This window comes from Helobdella robusta (assembly GCF_000326865.2).
Source record: "Helobdella robusta unplaced genomic scaffold HELROscaffold_11, whole genome shotgun sequence".
In the NCBI taxonomy this organism is placed as follows: domain Eukaryota; kingdom Metazoa; phylum Annelida; class Clitellata; order Rhynchobdellida; family Glossiphoniidae; genus Helobdella; species Helobdella robusta.
The window spans coordinates 4,174,241-4,195,604 of record NW_008703617.1 but is presented as its reverse complement, the minus strand read 5'-3'; the positions used below and the strand labels follow the sequence as shown (position 1 = coordinate 4,195,604).

Genomic DNA, 21,364 nt, shown 5'->3' with positions numbered 1-21,364 from the left:
TCGTCGTCATCATCATCTTTTTGATAGTTTATTATTATTATTGTTATTATGATTTTCGTTGTCGTCATCGTCACTACTACTGCTACTGCTGCTGCTGATAATAGCGGCTGCCTGCAATCGCGATACCATATCGACCTGCCGAATGGATTTAAATTAATATGTAAGTAGCTCAACTATTTAATTAGTATGTAATTGGATCATTTAATTAATTAATTAACATGAATATGTAGGGGGACAATTTTTAATTAATTCACAAGTGGTTTACTTATTTAATCTATTCACAAATTCTAAACTACTGAATTAATAATATGCAACATTAAAATTAATTTAATACTTCAAAAGATAATATTAATTCATTCAAATAAACCATTCAGCCAATCACAAACCAGGAAGTTATCTTTGACCACGCCCTTGCGCTTATCATCATCATCATCATCGTTATGATTGGCAGTATTATTATTCACATCATCATCATTAATGACGTCACGATTGTTATTAGTTTCATCTTTATAATCTTTGTTGTCCTCACATATGTAATCTTCTACGTGTAAATTCAACCTAACTCTTCTCCTCACAACTAGGTCAAGACTTGTGACGTCACCGACCAGATAGCCAATAGGAAGCAGTTCAGGAGCCGTCAAAGTTTCTGATTGGTTGCGATTGACAATTGAAATGATGATATGGTGATAATGATGAATTTGACAAACAAATGGGTCTTGAGATCCGCTCTGAACATCGTAAGTGATGAAGAAGTAGTCAGAGAAGGAGGGAGAGACTACTAGAGAATTGGGTCAGAAAAAGCGAATGCAGATTCAGCATAAGAGTGTTTAACAGGAGTTAAGAAGAAGTGAGAAGGAGAAGAGGCTAAGGTTAAATTAATATATCTTGGGAAATAATTGGGATTGCAGCTTGTACATTAACGTGCAAACTTTAACAATTGCGAGATGATGAAACTGATGATATGAGAGAGATAAGGATGATAATAACGTGGCTGCCGATGATGATGATGAAATGACTGAAGCTGAGATGATAACAAGAATGATACGATAATGATGATGAGATGATGATGAGATGAGGATGATGATGATGATGACGACACTCACTTAATTTCCTTCTTATCTCTCCGACCGTGTAATGCAACAACTTCAACCTGTAAGCCTCTCTTGATAAACAATACTCCTAAGGTTATTTATTATGAATCGTATTATTGAAATTATTATTATTTCTATTATTATTATTATGATAATTTTTAAGAGCCGCCAAGATGGTTATCTATTTCTCCCGCTTTAACGTTATCATCCTCATCATCATCATTATCATCATCATCATTGTCATCATCATCAACGTTTTGTTATACTTTTAAATATAATCAAAAACGTTATCATCGTATAGATCTTTCTCGAAACCATCGCTATCATTATCATCATTACCAGCAGCAGCATCATCATCAACATCGTCATCATCATTAGTGACCTTGAACTTTTGAACCACAAGGTCGTCCAAACTTTCCCACGTTGTTCTATCGCCAATCAACATGCTTCCAAGGTCAATTATTTTCTCCCCGACATCATCATCATCAGCATCGCCACCATCAACTTCGTTATCATCATCATCATCGTCGTCGTCGTCATCATTATCATTAACATCGGTTGTCATGATGATGATTACGAGAGGGATGAGTTTCCCGGTTGAAGTCACAGTAGCCGTTGGGTTGAGGTCTGGAAAGCGATGATGATGATGATGACGGTGATGATGACGGTGATGATGATGATGATGGTGATGATGACGAAACTAATGATGATTATGATGATGATTACGAGCCGGAAAATGATGACGATGATCAGTGGATGTTGTAGCAGAAATTAGCGAGAACAACTTTTCAATGCTGCCTACAACGTCATCCATAAAAAGAAGATGATAACAAGAGTAACATCATCATCCTCATAATCACCACCATCGTCATCTTCATCATCATCATTACCATAATCACCTACCTCTTGATTGGCATCTCGTCATGAGGTAGCTCAGCGATTCCGAACGCCGGTGCTGCTGCTGCTGTGGGCTGCAACAAATCGCCGTCGTCGGCGTCACCTTAATAATAATAATAACAACAATAATAATAATAATTGAAATAATAATAATAATGACAGCAAAAATAATATTCGTAAATAAACAATACAATAAATTAACCTCGTTGCTGCCAATCAACGAGAACTGATGAGAATTTCGAAAAGTTAATCTCGCATCCCTACTTTGATGATGACGTTGTTGTTGTTGTTGATGTTGCTGTTGATGATGATGATGATGACGACGATCGTTATCAGTACCATCGCTAGTTAAATAGCCGCTGCCTAATTCGTCAGCTCTAGGATTAGGCAACATGGCGGATGAGAACGGGGATGTGACATAACTTCTGTTTTGAATGAGTTTTCAGATTATATAGCTCAGTATTATTAGGAATTAAAAATTAATATTTCTGTAGAACGAGGTAACTTAACGTTAATATATCAATAGCTGAGCTCGGTGGCGAAGTTTAAGTAACGAATTTTTGTACTCGTGAGGTACTCTCCCTTGCAACAAAGTAACAGAAATTAGAAGCCCTTCTACTTGTAATTAAGCAGCCTAACTATCTTCGGTTGTACTTTTGCTACGTTACTTTGTAGCCTTCATTTGTTACAAGTAAAAAAAAAATGTGCGTGATTTTCATTTGGTCTTCGAAGTAGTCCCAACCGGCTTTGGAATGAGTGATGAAAAAGAATTTAGAAATTGGGTGATGTTAATATATAAAATCCAACGAGTAACTGCATTGTGAATACGTGCTAGTTGTCGAACTTCCATTTGTATCACGCATATATTACGTTTATATTTTTAATTAATTAAAAAATTGATTGATTAATTGAAGAGTTTGTTTAATTAACTAAAAAAATTAATTACAAAATAAGTTAATTAATTAATTACTAAATTAATTAATTAAAGTAAAAAACTACCGATTCGAAACGAAAGAATTGTGAGTGGGTAGGTATGGCAAACTCCCTGAAAAAGCATCAACTTTTCGGGATGTTTGCAATGAAAATCTTTGTTGCTGTTGAAGCTGCTGCTGCTGTTGAAGCTGTTGCTGTGACGTCACTGATGGTTGGAGCCAGCGGGAAAATGTTTTGTTAAGCTGTTTTATCAATGTTGACGATTTTGTCAGGTACATAAATTTTAAATTTGTGTATGTAATTTTTTGCCATTAAATCCTAATTACCAATATCTACGTCTTTTTTGTTGTCTCATTGTAATAATAATAATAATAATAATTTTTTTTTATTGTTATCATTTTTACCGTCCTTTTATTTTTTATCATCATCATCAAACTTATTGCTATCAAGATCATGATCAACATCATCATCCTCATCATCATCATCATTACAGTCATTATCAGCACTACCTACCATCACAATCATCATCAACACCGTCGTCATTGTCATTCATCTTCACTTCAATCATTCACTCTTTGTCATCTGACATACCCATTTTTTGACCGATGGTTTTCCATCATTTAATTGTTGTTGTTGCTTCCTATCAACCTCGCCCATCCCTGTTTTTGTTTGTGACGTAGACAAACTCATCCTGCGTCCATAGCAACGGCTGTCATGGAGTGTATCCAAGGGTTCGAGGGATGTGCTGTAGCTGATTAAGTCTTTGTTAAGTGGTTTAAAAAAATTTAAGTTATCTTGTCCGAATGTAGCATCTTTTGTTGGGGATGTTACGCTGTTCGGTAGTTTCGGTTTTGATTTCAAAATGTTGTCGCTGTAGATGTTTACGTCATCGTATATATGTTGATCACGTGATGTGTTGTTGTTGTTGACGTTGTTACTGATGTTGTTATTCGTGTTGTTCAAGCTACTAAGTATGGATAGTCTGATATTGGAGTTGAGGTTATTGATGTTGTTGTCGGTGTTGTTGTTGCTGCTGCTGTTGTTGTTGATAATAAACTTCTGTGGTTTCGAAACAAAGTAGTTGCCATTAATGTTGTTGTTGTTATTGTTGTTGGTTTGTTTTCTCAATGACGATATACTATAGGAATTCTGTACAAACATATATAAGTGTATATTTGTGTTTATGTGTGTGTTTTATTTATGTATGCATGTATGTACGTGTGTGTGTGTATGTGTGCGTGTGTGTTAACAATATTGAAAACTCAAGAGCTTCTAGTTAATGTACCATTGTGAACAAAAACAAACAATGAAATATTAAGAACAAAAATTTTAATAAGACCGTATGATGAAGATTATGACGATGATAGCAATGATGATTATGGGATGATGATAATATTGATATCAGGATTGTTTATATCACAGTATCGCTACCGACGATACGATACACCTTCAGTACCGATTCGGCATCGGTAATTCTTTTGATGGCGAGTATTGAACTTGATACCTCCGATTCTTTTTAGGCAGGAAAATATCGATATCGATACTCAATCCGATACACTCAAACGTAAATTAGATACACTTTTATTAATCACCATTTCAATCTTCCAAGTTTAACGCGATTTTCAATTGCTAATTTTGGGATTTGAATTGAAGTTATGCTGTTTTTTGTGTGTTTGTTTTTGAAAAGCTTTTTTTTCACCGCTGTCCTTTGTATATCTTGAAATGTTTTTGTTCTTTCAAGCAGTTTGAAAAACTTCAAAAACCTTTTTGATCCTCTGATTAACAGATTTCTTCAATTTTTAAAAAGCAGTTGATTCAAAAATTAAAATCATTTGCCCAATCAAACAGCGCTGAAATAATTTCATTTGTTGCCAATGAAATTATGACGCAAACGCATAAACATTCAAACATACAAAAAAATAAACATGCAAACAAACATTGAGACATGCAAAAAACTAAACATACAAACAGACAAACATACAAACAAATAAATATATACAAACAAATCAACATACAAACAAATAAATATACAAGCATACCAACTACACACACACGTACAACCACGCAGATTTAACATACCATCTTGAAAGATAATGTTGATGATAGATACGACGATGAAGATGATGATGACGATATTTGCGATGATAATGATACCGTACATACTGGTGGTGATGATAGTGATATTGGGGCCGAAATAAATGATGATGATGATGAAGAAGAAGATGATGACGATGTTGGTGTTGTTGCTTGCTCTGAAGTTCTTATCAACAAACCTGGAGGAAATAGTTTTGCATGGAAACGATCAATCATTATCGTCTTTCGTAATGCTGCTATAACGATAATAAGAATACTACTACTACTACTACTAATAATAATAAAAATAATAGAATTGATATTATTGCTATAACTGTTATTATTTCTATTTTTGTAATGACAAGAATGAATCACCATTTTGTCTACTGCTCCTAGCAATCGTTACAAAGCCGGAAGTCAACGACCTACTTCCGCCCGGAACGACGGCGTGCTTAGCTGGCCTAGTTTTGCCCGTGACGTCACACTCGTTCGACCCAGTTTTCGTATGTTTCCATGGCGATGACTCGATAGATAGTTGCGGGGGAGGCGGTGGTATTGTTGTTGCTGTTGTTGTTTTGGATTTTTTTAATATGCTGTTGCTGTTGTTGTTGTTGTTAATGTGATTGCTGTTGATGATTTTTATACTATTGTTGTTGTTGTTTTTGTTCGTGTTGATGACGTTGTCGTTGTTGGATGAATGTTGTTTATTATAGTTAGCTCTGTAGTGAAAGTGATTGCTGGTTTTATCGTTCGAGATCATTTTCTCGTTGTCTTTGTTGTTGTTGTTGTTGTTATTATTATTGTTGTTGACGTTATTGTTGTTGTCAATAATGTAGTTGTTGAAAAAGATGTTTGAATTTAAGAATGCAGTCGGTGAGACAGGAGACATCATGAATTCGTCGTTGTCATCAAATTTCTTGAACATGCGGCGTGTTGCTGTTGTTGATGTTGTTGTTGATGTTGTTATTGATGTTGTTATTGATGTTGTTATTGATGTTGTTGCTGATGTTGTTGTTGATGTTGTAGAAGCTGGAAGTTGTTTTCTTAGAGAAACCAAAGTTGAAAAGCTCCTAAACTTAGGCTTATTTTTACCTTTAATTGCTTTGCTATCATTCGGAACGATGTTGCTATCATTAACATTATTAATATGGTTGTATCTGTGGTTTATGATGTTTATGTTGTTGTTGTTAATGGGTTTATTTTTGTTGTTTGTTGAAATTGATTGTGAACTAGTTAGTGATTGATGTTTGTGATTGTTGATGTTGTTGTTGTTGCTGCTGTGTTGTTTTTGTTGTTCGGCTAACGAGAAAATTTTTTTCGAAGATTTTTGTTGCTGGTGTAGATGTTGTTGTTGCTGTTGCTTTTCAAAATTTGTTGATTTCCTATCAAGATAGCGTTGCAAAAGTTGTTGATATTTAAATTCTTGTTGTTGGTCGAGTTGTTGGTTGTTGAAAGTTTTGTTGTTGCGGTCGTCAAATTTGTTGAATTTGTTGTTGCGGGATGTGTTGAAATGTGTTTGTGACTTGCTGCCAGCATCGAAATACTGCTTGCTGTTGGTCACTATTTCTTCAGACCATCGTTTGTTCTGAACTTTATCGCTCTCCTTGTTGCAAGACTTTTCAACATTGTTGCTGCGATTCATCAACAAAGCATCCAACACGGCTTGGTGTGCAGGAAAGGGTTTGTGTTTTGTTGCGAGGTTGCTGTCGTTGCTGCTTGTTGTGAAAAATGTTGAGACATGTTGTTGTGGTTGTTGTTGCTGTGTTGCTGAAGCAGCCATATTTGTTTCGTCATCAGTGTCGAGACTTGATGAGCTTGAGTTGATGTTAATGTTGCAACCGACGCTGTTGTTGTTGTTGTTGTTGATGTTGACAACATCGGTATGTGGATTAGTGCATTTTTTCATGCAGTTGATGTTGCATATGTTATCCACGTTTCCAACTTCGCCCACATTTTGGGTGTTATGTGGAGTCTGCAGTTGAAGCTTACCTTGATTTTGATTTAATATCTGTTGTTGTTGTTGTTGTTTTAATAGATGTTGATGCTGCTTATGCTGTTGGTTTTGTTGTTGTAAGTGTTGCAATTGTTGAATATTTTGTGGCTGATACTGATAGCTTTGTTGGTGTTGTTGACTAAACTGTTGATGTTGTTGCTGAAGTTGTTGTTGTTGTTGATGAAATTGATGTTGTACAACTTTTTCGCTGCAATCCATATTTCAAAACTTTCCTCTAGAAGATAAATTTTAAAAGCTTATAGCCAAAAGAACATGCGAATCACATCAAACAACTACCACATCAGCCACAACTACAACAACTATTTCGTTGAAACAACACACACAACAACACACACACAACAACACACACACAACAACACACACACAACAACAACACACACAACAACAACACACAACAACACACAACAACAACACACACAACAAAACACACAACAAAACACACAACAAAACACACAACAACACACAACAACAACACACAACATAACTTTTCTAACTTCTCTCTCACTCTCATCTCAACAAACAAAACGTGTGTGCTTATACTTACTAACTTGCTTACTACGAACAAACATCAATGTATGAATGTACTGTGGGAGCTGTACGTTATTGTTGTATACATATCTGAATTCACTGTACACGCAATATATGCATACATACATACATACATACATACATACATACATACATACATACATACATACATATATATATATATATAAATATATATATATACATTGTTTAAATGCATGCAACACATCAGTTATATTTAAATGTAGGAATTTGTAATTTTCTGTTTGTGTGTATGTATGTACGTATATATATATATATATATATTATTAATTATAAATAATAATAATAAATAAATAATGATAATAAATAACAATAAAATCATAAACAAAATAATGGTGTATGCATACAATGCAAGCGTGCAAATGCAAGTTCCGTGTGTTAAGTTTTCCTCCATCTTCTCCATTTATACCTTTTTATCTCTTATTTCTCTCATATTCTCTTTCTGTCTCTCTCTCTCTTTCTTACTCTCCTTTTCTCTCTTATTTTATCTCTCCTTTTTTATCTTGTTATTTTTTGTGTGTCTGGGTGTGTAATTGCGTCTTTTTGTCTGTTTATCTTGGCTTGTTTGTGTGTGAATGTGCTTATTTTTGAATCCTTTTGTGTTTATGTGTGTACATCTTGTATATTTTTGTACCTTTGTGTGTACGTTTTGTATGAATTTGATTGCAAACGGTCTATGTGTATGTATTTTTAAACGTATCTATATTTTGTGATAAAAACTCAGGGCGTGTTTTGCGTAACTGAGTGTTTGCGTGCGCGCGCGTGTGTGTGTGTACGTACGTGGTTTTGCACGTACGTGTAAACATGTGTAACCTGTGTTAAAATTATCATCATTATCATAATGATCACCATCATCATCACCATCATCATTGTTATCGTCGTCGTCATCGTCATAATTCTTCCTGTGTGTATTTGTTTATGGCAGACCTCGTTCTCGAGTATTACACTAGCTGCAATTAGGGAAGGTCTCGGAGATGAGTGTTGTGAATGTTTTAATGGATGTGATGGCGATAAAGATGATGACGATATAGATGAGAATGATGATGACGACGATGATGATGACCACAAAAACGACTATAATAATAAAATCAAAAATTTGATTGCAAACAATTTATAAGTTGAAGAATTTCCTCAGACGCGAGGCTTGCGATGATAAAGATGATGATACATAGATGATAAAAATGATGATACATCGATATAAGGATGATGATACATAGATATAAAAATGATGATACATAGATATTAAAATGATGATATATAGACAATAAAGATAAATTAATGATACAAATGGTGATAGATAGATTGCGATGCTAATTCATTATTCTTCCTGTGTGTATATGTTTATGATGATGACGATGACGATGATGGTGATAATCATAACGCAATGATGATACTGATGAAAGTGATGGTGACGACGACGATGTTGATAACCCTTCAAAGAGATTGTATGGAAAAAATTTCAAAATATTTTCATGCAAACGCAAATGCATGCCTGTTCTAAATATATACATAAATATACGCTATATATATATACATATACATACATATATATATATATATGTATATATATATATGTATATATTTATATATTTATATATATATGTATATATTTATTTATATATATGTATATATTTATTTATATATATATATATATATATATTGCCTTGAGCTAATTAACCTCTATTGCTCGCTACCTTATGATTGGCTGTAACGTACTATAAATAAATACCAATACAACAATAAGCATCATGTGTGATGTGTGTGTGCGTGTGTGGATTATTTTATGTGGGTGTATGTTTGTGCGTGTGTACGCCTAAAGTTATTTGCGCATTTTATGAAAGTAACATTAGAAGCTATCTGGCTGGGTTGTGAAATTTTTCTTTGAATTTGTACGTGCCGTTACTTTATCTAATGGGTCGCCACAAATCATCATCATCGTTGCCATCAACATCGTCGTCGTATCTCTATCATCATCCACACACACACATACATACACACACAGACATACACATACACACATGCATATGCACACATACATTTATACATATAAGCAAACACATATACATACATACATAACATATATATATATGCATATATATACATATATAAGCATACACATATACATACAACTCAGATGTTGTTGTTATGAAATTTGAGATCTAGTTTACCTTTAAAAACATTTTTTTAAATAAAAAACGAAAAAACTTAAGGGTAAGGATCTTTTAAGATGTTCTTTGTTGTTTTTGATGATGATGATGATGATAATGCTGCAGATGATGGTGATTTCATGTTAATTAGATTTGATGATGATGATGGAAAAACATGACAATGATGCAACTGACGATTTTATATCCATAGATATAAATAGAATGAATGAAATAAATACATAAATAAATGTAATTAGAATAAATACATAGACATAATTAACGTGAAGATGAAGAGTTTAAAGTTTAGAGTTGGAGTTTTGCGCTCAAGTATGGAGCCCTTACATATTGGGACTCACTAAAGAAGTTGGAAAGATTCAAGGAAGACCAGGAAAACTAGTGAAGTAATGCCAGCACATTCGTTACAACGAGAGGCTGGGAAAGTTAAACCTTCTTTCGCTAGCCTATTGAGGAGATTAAATTTTAGTGTACCAGAAGCTTGGAAGCAGCGTCTCACATCAGAGTACGTACAGGTGCTACACTGCAGAGGATTGTATTTCTCAAACAGAGCTCTTCAATCTGGGAACGAATTGCCAGAAGTTCGGACAATCTTACATTGCAAACAATGTAAAACTGAAGAAGTAGATGATGACGACGATGATTGTGAAAAAAAATGATTAAATTGATAAAAATAATAATCAGATAAAAAAATGATTAATATGATATTATGATAGGGCAGAGAAAACAATTTTTGTGGCAAAAAACAATTGTGTACTTTTTCAAAGTTTTATAATTCGCATATACGTGCATATATGTATGTCTGTATATGTATATCTGTGTATGTATGTGTGTATGTATGTGTGCGTGTTTTACGTTAGAAAAAATATAAATAAATAAACTACCATAAAATGTTCATTAATTTTTATTAATGCCAAGTACCTACATCAATTTTTACTGCTATTAGCGTACGGAGAACCTGTGATGTTGTTACGATGAATTATCTACTATCCACCGTTCGAAGGTTTTTGTTAAAAATAGTGCTATTCTTATAATTATTATTATTTATTTTAATATTATTTATTTTATAAATAATAATTATATAAATAATTTTATTATTATTATTATTCTGGTACATACCCATAACATATGTGAGATGTGTAATTATGTAATATAATATAATGTAATGTTTAATTATTATTAATGTTGTTCTTAAAATTAAAAAACGAGACGTTATTATTATTACTATCATTAAATATATTATTTTATTATTTAAGTAAACATTATAACCTATTGAAAAGTTATTTCGGGGAAGTATTCTGTTTATTCAATGATAATATGTTATCATTCTGATTAAATTAATAAGATTAATACGGGCATCTAGTGGAGTCGTTTATTTGTTTTCCATCGTGGAAATGTTTGCATCATTACCAGCATGGCCTTTATCATTTCTACCCATGGATATAATGGATATATATCAATGAACATAATGGATACATTTCCATGTTTCTATCACCTTTTCCATCGACGTCATCTTCATCATCAGCATCGTCGTCTTATTTCTTCACGAAATAAAATTTGTTGGATTTTGAAATGATGTTAACGAGATTTGTTACCTGTCTGTGTGTGTGTATGTTTGTATGTGTGTGTGTTTTCATTGTCGTTATCATCACCGCCATCTCAATCATTGTCACTGAAATAGAAGGTACATTTCTTACATCATTTCTTCTGTTTAATATCAGCGACGAAATGTCAGCTGCTGCAACCACACAAATATGTATTTTGATCCCATTAACAAAGGTCCCATTTCATTTTCATCTAAATATCATATGAACCTCATTTTCGCCCATTCAATGAAAGCACACACACATACACAGATACACACACACACATAAACACACACACACATAAACACACACACATAGACACACAAATGTGGCAATTCTCGTTAACATCACTTCAAAAGTCAACAAATTTTATTTCGTGAAGAAAATAAACGTTTAAAGCAAAACAGAAAAACAAAACAAATAAATAAAATATAACGAAGAAACGAATGAATAACTGAACGAACAAACAAACGAATGAATGAATGATTGAACGAGTGAATAAGCGATTGAACAAACTAAAGAATGAAAAGATGTATAAACGAATACACCATCAACGAAATCAAAGGTTCTTAATCAAAAAAAAAACAAAACCCTAAATATAGGCAGAACAAACCCAAACATTCATTTAAAACAGAAACGTCAAACTGATTTAAAAAAAAAACGACGGAGAGAGAGAGAGAGAGAGAGAGAAAGACAGAGAAAGAGAGAGGGAGAGAGAGAGAAGGAGAGACAGAGATAAACTAAAATGATTAGTAAATAACTAGTTATATTACCTTCTTACCTACCTTTCCACATATTCCCGATGTAGCTAACCACAACGACAAAAATCATTACATACAATCACGACGCTGATACTCTTAGAAAATAATAATAATAATAACAACAACAACAAAAACAACAACCACAACATCAATAATAATACGAACAACAGCACGAAACAAAAAACCAACCATCTTATATATATATATAGTTGTTGATCGTATATAGAATATATTATACACACACACACACACACACACACACATATATATATATATATATATATATATATACATATATACATACTAGCATCATTGTTTTGTGAAAATGAGTATAGACATAATTAAGAATTAAGCTTAATAGGAGAAATTATAACAAATTACAAGAGCGCTTAATTAAGATAAATCGTTCTATCTTAATTATTATTTTTATTATTATGATAATTATTTTTTATTATTTTGTGCAAAAATGTTTATTGCCATCATCATAACCATCGTTTATTATTATTATTATTATATTATAATTATATATTATATTAATATATTATTATTCATAAGTAAATTAATAACACAATTTTTCATAATAATAGACCAAAATTAATAAAATGACATTTATATCATTATCTGATAAACTTCCTAATGTCATCATCATCGTCGTCGTCGTCATCAAAATCATCATCATCACATCTTCTCGACAGTGTTGATCCCTAATATGTGGAAGCCCATCTTTATGACACGGGCCACAGCCTCACAGAGTACCAGCCTATCAACGTTGATCTTTATCACTTCACCTGCCATGTGATTGGTCGGGTGGGTTGAATGAATCAACGTGATTGGTCGACTGGGTGTGATGAATCGATGTGATTGGTCGAATGAATTAATGTTTTTAGTGCTGATTGGGTTAGATGGAGTGAGCTATGTGACTGCTTGATTAGATTGTTTAGATTAGATGAATGAGACTGCAAATGAAATTGGTTGACTGTAATATAACCACCATTAACCATCACCATTATCATACTCATCTTCAACATCACCTCCATCCTACTCACCTGTATTCCTATCCTTCTCAACAACATAACAGGCATCGTAGAACTCGGTGAATGTAGTAGCCAGCTCGTAGAGATAGTCGCATAAATTATGCAAATACAGATCGACCAGGCACCTGTTTATGATCTCGGCAAACCTGCACACGTGCTTTGCTAGTTTCCACTCTTTCGGGTGCTCCAGGGAAGGAGGACCATGATTGGCCAGGTCCTCTGGTGTCAAGGTCGTTAGCCGGGAGATGGATCTATCATTGGTTGATTAGTTAGTAGAGTAGATTGATGGCTATATAATTTTTGCCTATATGAAAACTCTCTTGGTTTTTATTCCTTCATTCAGATTCTCCATAAATTGAAAATCAGTTACTCCAACCAATCAATCGACCAACCAAGGAACCAAGCAACCGACCAACCTAATCCTCATATAAGCATACTGCAAGTAAACTGCTGTGTTTCCTTTATCATCCAACATCTTTGAGAAGTTCAATAAAACGAAAAAACGAATCAAATTTCGTAAATAATCAACTAACTTACATAATTTTTTAATAATTAAAATTTGAAAACACAATTGAAGCAACTACACTTGTTTGGGAATTGTTTTTACAACCTTATCAAATGAGAAGACGTAATCATTAGTCCTGCAATGTGATAGGTCGGCATATTTTATACAACCGTAAGCCACCGCTTCCTTTGCTAAACTCAGCTCCTCATTGGTCAGAACCTTGTCCCTTCCCTTGTCAATCAATTTTTGCCCCGCCCTCTTCAGACCCTCCTCCAGAAGATCCATCAGTCGAACCGTATCTCCCGATCGAGTTTTGAATTTCTTTCTGTTTAGGAGACCAAATTAATATAACAGTTGAAATAATATAATGTAATAATATAATATAAGAATAATAATAATAAAAATAATAATATTCTGACAAACCATGGAAAATTATGAAATATACATTATAATATTAAATATATAATAATAATTAGCCCTATCATCAGCTGCTATAATAATAATGATAATTATATAAATACCCCCAAAAAGAAACAGTGAACACACGGCAAACTGAAGCACGAAATAAATTTTTAAAATATCTCCAAAAAATATGAACGTAATATATACTGTGATATATAATCCCGCCATGTTGTAAATATAAATAAATGTTAAACTAACTTATCCTCTCCCAGAACCACACCGAATCCGATGTGTTCGACCCGGATCTTTGCGGGATCGAACCAACCAGCCTTCGCTCCTGCATCGAAGACACCGTTTAAGTGGATTGCCTGTGGATTAGTGGATCGATGGATGGACAGATAAAATGATGGATGAATGATTAAACTGACGTACGAACGAACGAACAAACGAACGAACGAACCTGTCCAGAGTCGACAACGTACAGTATTTCTTCAGCTTTCTCTTCAACAAGTCGATGTTTCAGTGCAGCCATGTCGGACGTGTCGTAAGTCATCCCGCCATCTGACTTCACTATTGTGAGAGGGACTTGAGCTCCTGGAGGCCAGCATATCTTTCGACCCTGCAGTGTAATGTGTTTGTCGGTACTGTTGGCGTAAGTCCGAGCCGATCAATCAATCAATCAATCAATCAATCAATCAATCAATCAATCAATCAATCAATCAATCAATCAATCAATCAATCAATCAATCCATCAGATAATCCGCAAGCACCGACCAGCCAACCAACCTCATCGAGTTCCAACATATTTAATTTTTCCAACTCTTCTACAACAGCTGGCATAAGTGGTTGATAGAATGATTCCCCTCTGTCTACGAGGTCCTCAATGTCAAAGTGTTTGTAGATCTTCATGAATTCTGAATGTATATTTGTGTGTGTGTTGTTGTGTTTGTATGCTGTTGTGTTTGTATGTTGTTGTGTTTGTATGCTGTTGTGTTTGTATGTTGTTGTGTTTGTATGCTGTTGTGTTTGTATGTTGTCGTGTTTGTATGCTGTTGTGTTTGTATGTTGTTGTGTTTGTATGCTGTTGTGTTTGTATGTTGCTGTGAACATTAAGTACTCTTGATGTTATAGTTCAGCACTTCTCAACCTTTTGAGATTCAAGGACCGTTTAAAAAAATGTGTATCTCAGCCGCTGATCACTACTAAAAATTTTGCTACTAGAGCACTTGAAAAACACTAGAGCACAATATATATATTTATTATTTCATATGATGACGTAACTGCTACACTTAGTTGGTATAACATAGTTCTTAGTATAACTATTACACATGGTTGGTATAACATAGTTCTTAGTATAACTATTACACATAGTTGGTATAATATAGTTCTTAGTATAACTATTACACATAGTTGGTATAACATAGTTTTAGTATAACTATTACACATGGTTGGTATAACATAGTTCTTAGTATAACTATTACACATAGTTGGTATAACATAGTTCTTAGTATAACTATTAGACTTAAAGAACTACAGCTACCACATTTGACTATAGGCGTATTAAAATTGTTATTAAAAATTATTTATTATATATTTTAATAAATGTTTTAACTTGAAATTAAAAAGTATAAGGTTCGTTCTGCATTGATGTTTGCATGCAGCTTATCTCACAGCGTGTCTGGCGATCATCAATTTTTATGTCAAATTGTAATTGTATCCATTACAATGAACAAATGTCACTTGCTAGCAACAATGAATAATGAATATTAATAAACAGGTGGTTTTTGAACGTTCCAAGTACATTAGGAATAATGCTACATTTAATTTCAGTGTGGGCCTTGAGTTTGCACAGTTGAGCATAGCTTATCCGAATGGGGTGTAATGCTGGAAATACTCTATCGGAGTTCATCTTTTTATTTTAAAAAACTAGCACTTCACACTTTGCACTCCTCGGACCACAGCTTGAGAACTGCTGTTATAGTTTATACTGGTAATTTATTGCTGGCCTTTGGAGAATTGTTGGAATGTCATGAAATGTACGCAATATTATCAGCAACCTCACTCCAGATCATTATAATTATTAATCTGATTTATTCATCAATGATAATATCAGTCATAAACATCTCAATCACCCTCATCATCATCATCTCCAACATCATCATTATCATCATCATCGTCATAGCAGGAGACAACCCACCGACCTTTCCTTGACTCATCACAAATGAGATTCCAAGCCTTAGTGGTGTTGGGTTCGTAGCTCTGCAGTTGAACCACAGCAGCGTACGCTCGCTTCTTAAACTCTTCATCGTTGTCAAATCGAGCTTTTGATTCCTTCATGGATGGATGGATGGATGGATAAGTGAATTGATAGATAGATTGAATGATTTATGGATGGATGAATGCAGATATATAGATAACTGAACTGACAGATGGATGATAGAATAAGCAGCATGAAAACTATAAACGGAGGTATGAAAATAATGAGAAACAAAACAAAGTGGCCCCACTTTGTAGAAGGCCTGTAGATCTCCAATTGGAGGCGAAACAGTCAAATAATTGGGAAATTTTTCACTGAGATTGGCAATCAGCATACCAAACTGCGTCCCCCAATCACCTAAATGGTTCAATTTCAGGACATTATGACCGACAAACTGGTAGAGACGTGCAATACTTTCACCGATGATGGTAGACCTCAAGTGGCCGACGTGCATTTCTTTGGCAATGTTTGGGGACGACATGTCAATCACAACTTTTTTCTTTTTAGGGATGTGAGGTGGTTTTACGCCATTTTTGACAATTAGGCTGATTAATTTTGAAATGAACTGCTTGCTGAGGAAGAGGTTTATGAAGCCTGGTCCTGCCAGTTCAACCTGTCGTGTTGTTTGCATGTTGCTGTGTGGTCAGTTGTGATCATATGTTTGTTTTGCTGTTGTTGTGTTGTCAATTCGTTATTATTTAAATGTGCATGTTGTTGCTCTCCATTTCATGAATGTCCAACATAAAAATATACTCTGCTAGGCTACTTTTTTTATACAATACTTACACACAGAATGTAGTTGTGCTAAATTAAAAAATATATTTGAAAATAATGATTCCAAATCTTTGATTCATCATCATCCAGATGTTTCAGATTATTATTAAAGACATAAAATAGAGATAAACACTACAACAATGATAATGACAATTAAACATAAACAGCAGGAACCTTATCAACATAAGGAGACGAAGGCAGGTTTTTAACTATCTTCTCTGCAACCTCTCTAGGACTCACTTTGGGTTGAGTCTTTTTCAATGCCTGATTATCCCATTATTTAATGTTTAACAAATAAACATGCTACTGAGAAATATTATAGCTAATTAGAGACATTGTTAATGTATGGTAATTGTGTCCAATCATATTAACAATACCCCATATAAAAATGGCCCAAAGATTATCAATAATGATAATTTTTTTTAAATAATGTGCCAACAATTTGTAATAACATTATAAGTGTAATTGGATAGCGCTTAATAAAATAAATTCTCAAAGTTTAGTATGTGATGACCATAAAAGAGCACCTGAGACAAATTCATGGCACTATTACACTGGTAGTCACCATACTTCTCATGCGTGCTGGGAGTTACAGAGACCACAAAATCTTCCTGGTCGGGGTAGAGGGCTTTTATGACGTTAGTGAACAGGGAAGTAACGAGTTGGAGGACATCTGGAGAGTGGTCTGAAGATGTGCCATTACTTACCTCCTCATTTATGCTCTGATGAGAATTTTTGTTTTCATTATTCGTCGTTTTTATTAATCCTTACAACACTTTTTAATTTCATTTTTAACTTTGATCATTTTATTTGAAAAGAAATTGCAGTAATAAAACAAAGATAAAATTTGAAAAGTCAACAGAAAATGTATGAATGCCTTGTTTAAGTGGGCCAGTTGGTATTTCAGTTTGCTATTTTCAGTAACTAGCTTCTCCAACTCAGGTGTGTAATCATCGTCAGTCAACTCCATTTTACCGGATTTCACTAATTCCAGTTCTTTTTCAAGTTTAGAAACTTCAGATTCCTTTGAAAAAAAGTGGTTAGTAAAAATAAATAACAGTACAATACAGTAGGTAGGATAAGTCAGAAGAGAATAGAAAACATGGATGAAAGAAAGAACAAGCAATTAAGTTTTTAAATTATGATTCTAGAATTTTTAAAAAGACTTGCACTTCAATTAATTGTTAATACTTAATTTATTTAAATTTAAATTAGTTAATAAAAAAATGAAACAAATATATTGAATAAATAAAAGTCTATTTCTATTTCATTTTCTCATTCCCACAGTCAGCAAGATGAGATCAATAACAATTATGAATAAAACTCAATCTCTTCAAGCATCAACAAATTAAATTTCAAACAAAATAAAATTAATTAAATTATTAATTTATTTAAATTTTAAGTTAAAAAAACCAACAGCTTTCTCCAATTGAGACAAAATCAACTCCTGATCAGCGAGACTCATGACGGAGATATTCTGATTTAATTAAATAATTTCAAAATTATGATGCAACTTTTGAAGAACTTTCAAGCCAGTCCAATAGATGAAAAATACCCAACCAACTGACAGCAGACAGACTCACAGCGCACCACGGCTATTATTAAATGCTTTCGATGGCGGCTGCTTAATATCGCTCGCATAAAGAGAAAATAAAAATTTTATTTGGAAATTTTCTCTTCTGGTTTCTGTAAAAAAACGCGCTGCAACTTGTACTTCTATACATCTTATACACGTACGGCACACAATTACTCATTACATATACGAAAACATTCAAATTTACGCCAACAAATCTGCGAAACATCAAGTCCAACCTAGCTTTCTGCTGCGCATTAAATGCACAACAGAAATACCTTCTTGACAACCAAACAATCCCATTTTTTGAGGTTTTTTTTAAAAAAAAACATTCAACTATGTATAAATATAAAAAGAATTTATTTAAAAAATTGAAAATTCATAAATAAATGAGAATTTAAGAAGTCTTATTACAAGAATGTATGATGGCGTCGATCCGGTTGACGATAGACCTGGCACTTTGGTGGTCAGACTCGAAAGATTTCTCCTTGACCTTACCGTCCTTGGCCGTCCTCACAACCAATCGCAGAAGGGAGTAAATGTTGTTACCCTTTTTATTATCTCGATTGGCAATGTAACAGGAGGAGATGGAGTTGAAGTTGTAGGAGATCGTTTCGTCTTGTTTTTTTGATGATGAAGGAGTTTTTAAGAACTGACTGATCTCTAAGTGTCTGTTTTTGAATTCTGTGAATAAATGGATGAGTGGATGAACGAATGAACAAATAAATAAATGAACGTAAAGATGATCGAGTGAATGAAAAAAGTTGAAAAAAGAATAACGAAAAATGAATAAATAAATGAACGGTTGAATGAATCAGCCAATCAATTGTAAGAAATTAATCAACCCCGTCAGCCATTTAGTCAGTCAGTCAGCGCTATACAAGTATCTAATGAATAAATAAATGAATGGAAGAATGAATGAATGATTGAATGAAGGAATGAACAAATGAATGAACGAGCAAATCAACACAGAAAAACAAACCGACCTAACTTGACATCAGTAGCATGCCTGTACCTATGTAGCATTCTTAATATGTAAATGGAAGGTGGTGACGACGACGACGACAACGCCTCGTTCATTAGCGCAAATAACGGAGGTCCTGACGATTCTACAATAATAATAATAATTATTATTATTATTCTAATAATAATAATTGTAATAATAAATCGATACATCTCTACTGCTACTATTACCGCTACTGTTGCTACTACTACTATTACTACCACAAAAAATAATAATAAAGACAGCCATAATAAGAATAATAATAGTAATAACAATAAAAGATGAAAAAAATATTTTAAAACGGGCGAACTGTTTTTATTCTTGCCATGCTGGTACAACTTAGCACTGCTCTTATCAAATTCAGCATTCTGTGAATCACCTTGAGGATATATTATTATTATTATCATTATTATTATTATTATTTAAGTTAACTTAACGTATTGATGATACATTAAATTACTCTTACATTAATTATTGTTATAGATGATAATATTGAAATGAAATTGGATAAATGAGAAACTTTTTCTAAGTGAGTGTTTCTGCTGTTGTTGCTGGCGTTGTCTTCCGACATGACTAACGCAAGAACCATCAACATCAAGAAGATCATCACCATCATCTCCACCACCATCATCATCAGGACGATGATGATGGTGGTGGAGATGATGATGATCATCATCATCATCGACATCCAAATGCGAGACATCTAGGTCATCATTTTTAATGAAGCCACCACCGTCATCCATGTGGTCGTTGTGGCTTTGGTGGTCGTTCTCGACGAGGGCGAATTTGTTGAAGTTGAATTTGGCGACGGGTTCGTGGGGGTCGAGCGGCGGGAAATCGTAATCGACTTCACCGTTGTCTTCAACAAGATTCAACGAGTAGTTCTTTACGTTTGGTCTGTTTGTTGACGTGAACGAGTGAGTGAATTGATGGATGAATAGATAAGTTGAAAAATGAATGAATGAATAATCGAATGAATGAATGAATGAATAAATGAACGACTGATGGATTAATTGATTGAACGAAAGGGTTCACAGGTCGGAATATATATAGTTGGGAATAAGAAAAAAATGATAAACGAAATATAATATGAAACATGGTTGAACACTCATAGTACTAGAAGGTGGTCTATGAGGTTACACTAACAACCATCCACTTCCTAAGTCTAAAATGTCACTTGTTAACACCCTCAATCCTCAATTCAACTAATCTTTAGTTCAACCCATTTATTTTTTCATTTTTTATTCACTCAATCGCTCATCCATTCTTTATTCCCCTAATCACTCATTCATTCACGTGTTCACTCACTCACTCATCCATCCATCCATCCATCTATCCAACCAACTAACATCAGTTTTGGTCCCCTATTCTCAGTAGTATACTTCCAACATATGAGACCTATCAAGTCTTCAACCTAATTCGAAAAGCAATGCTAAAAATTATGATAAAAAATAACAACAACAACAACAACAATAACAATGATAGTAACGACAACATTAATAACAAAAATAATAACAACAGCCAGCCTTTGTATTGGTCAAGCTGATGTTGACCGACATTGGAAAGGCCCTTTCGGCTGGAGCTGTTAACATGGTCAGGAAAACATCATAGGTCTTTGCTGTGCTACACATACCCTAGGTGCGTGTGTATGTGTGCATGTGTGTGTGTAGTTTCCTGCCTGTGTTTGCAGTGTTTGTGTGCACTTGTGTGTATTTTCTTGTGTTGTGTGTGT

At 33.8% G+C, this 21,364-nt stretch overlaps 2 protein-coding genes across 2 annotated transcripts; both read right to left on the bottom strand.

The window, feature by feature from the left end:
- Nucleotides 1-353: 353 nt before the first annotated feature.
- HELRODRAFT_167527 (hypothetical protein) lies at nucleotides 354-7,206 on the bottom strand (the record flags this gene model as incomplete). Its single annotated transcript, XM_009013029.1, has 9 exons — nucleotides 354-646; nucleotides 1,104-1,179; nucleotides 1,474-1,718; nucleotides 1,995-2,091; nucleotides 3,513-3,980; nucleotides 4,369-4,433; nucleotides 5,370-5,930; nucleotides 6,087-6,151; nucleotides 6,299-7,206. The coding sequence occupies 9 exons, from the start codon at nucleotides 7,204-7,206 to the stop codon at nucleotides 354-356; spliced, it is 2,778 nt and encodes a 925-aa protein (XP_009011277.1).
- Nucleotides 7,207-12,762: 5,556 nt separating this feature from the next.
- On the bottom strand, nucleotides 12,763-18,026 carry HELRODRAFT_72621 (hypothetical protein; the record flags this gene model as incomplete). The annotated part of the gene is made up of 12 exons (XM_009013028.1): nucleotides 12,763-12,872; nucleotides 13,131-13,369; nucleotides 13,535-13,593; nucleotides 13,729-13,948; nucleotides 14,284-14,393; nucleotides 14,486-14,644; nucleotides 14,812-14,939; nucleotides 16,227-16,356; nucleotides 16,533-16,895; nucleotides 17,231-17,320; nucleotides 17,584-17,758; nucleotides 17,917-18,026. The coding sequence occupies 12 exons, from the start codon at nucleotides 18,024-18,026 to the stop codon at nucleotides 12,763-12,765; spliced, it is 1,893 nt and encodes a 630-aa protein (XP_009011276.1).
- Between the last annotated feature and the right edge of the window lie 3,338 nt (nucleotides 18,027-21,364).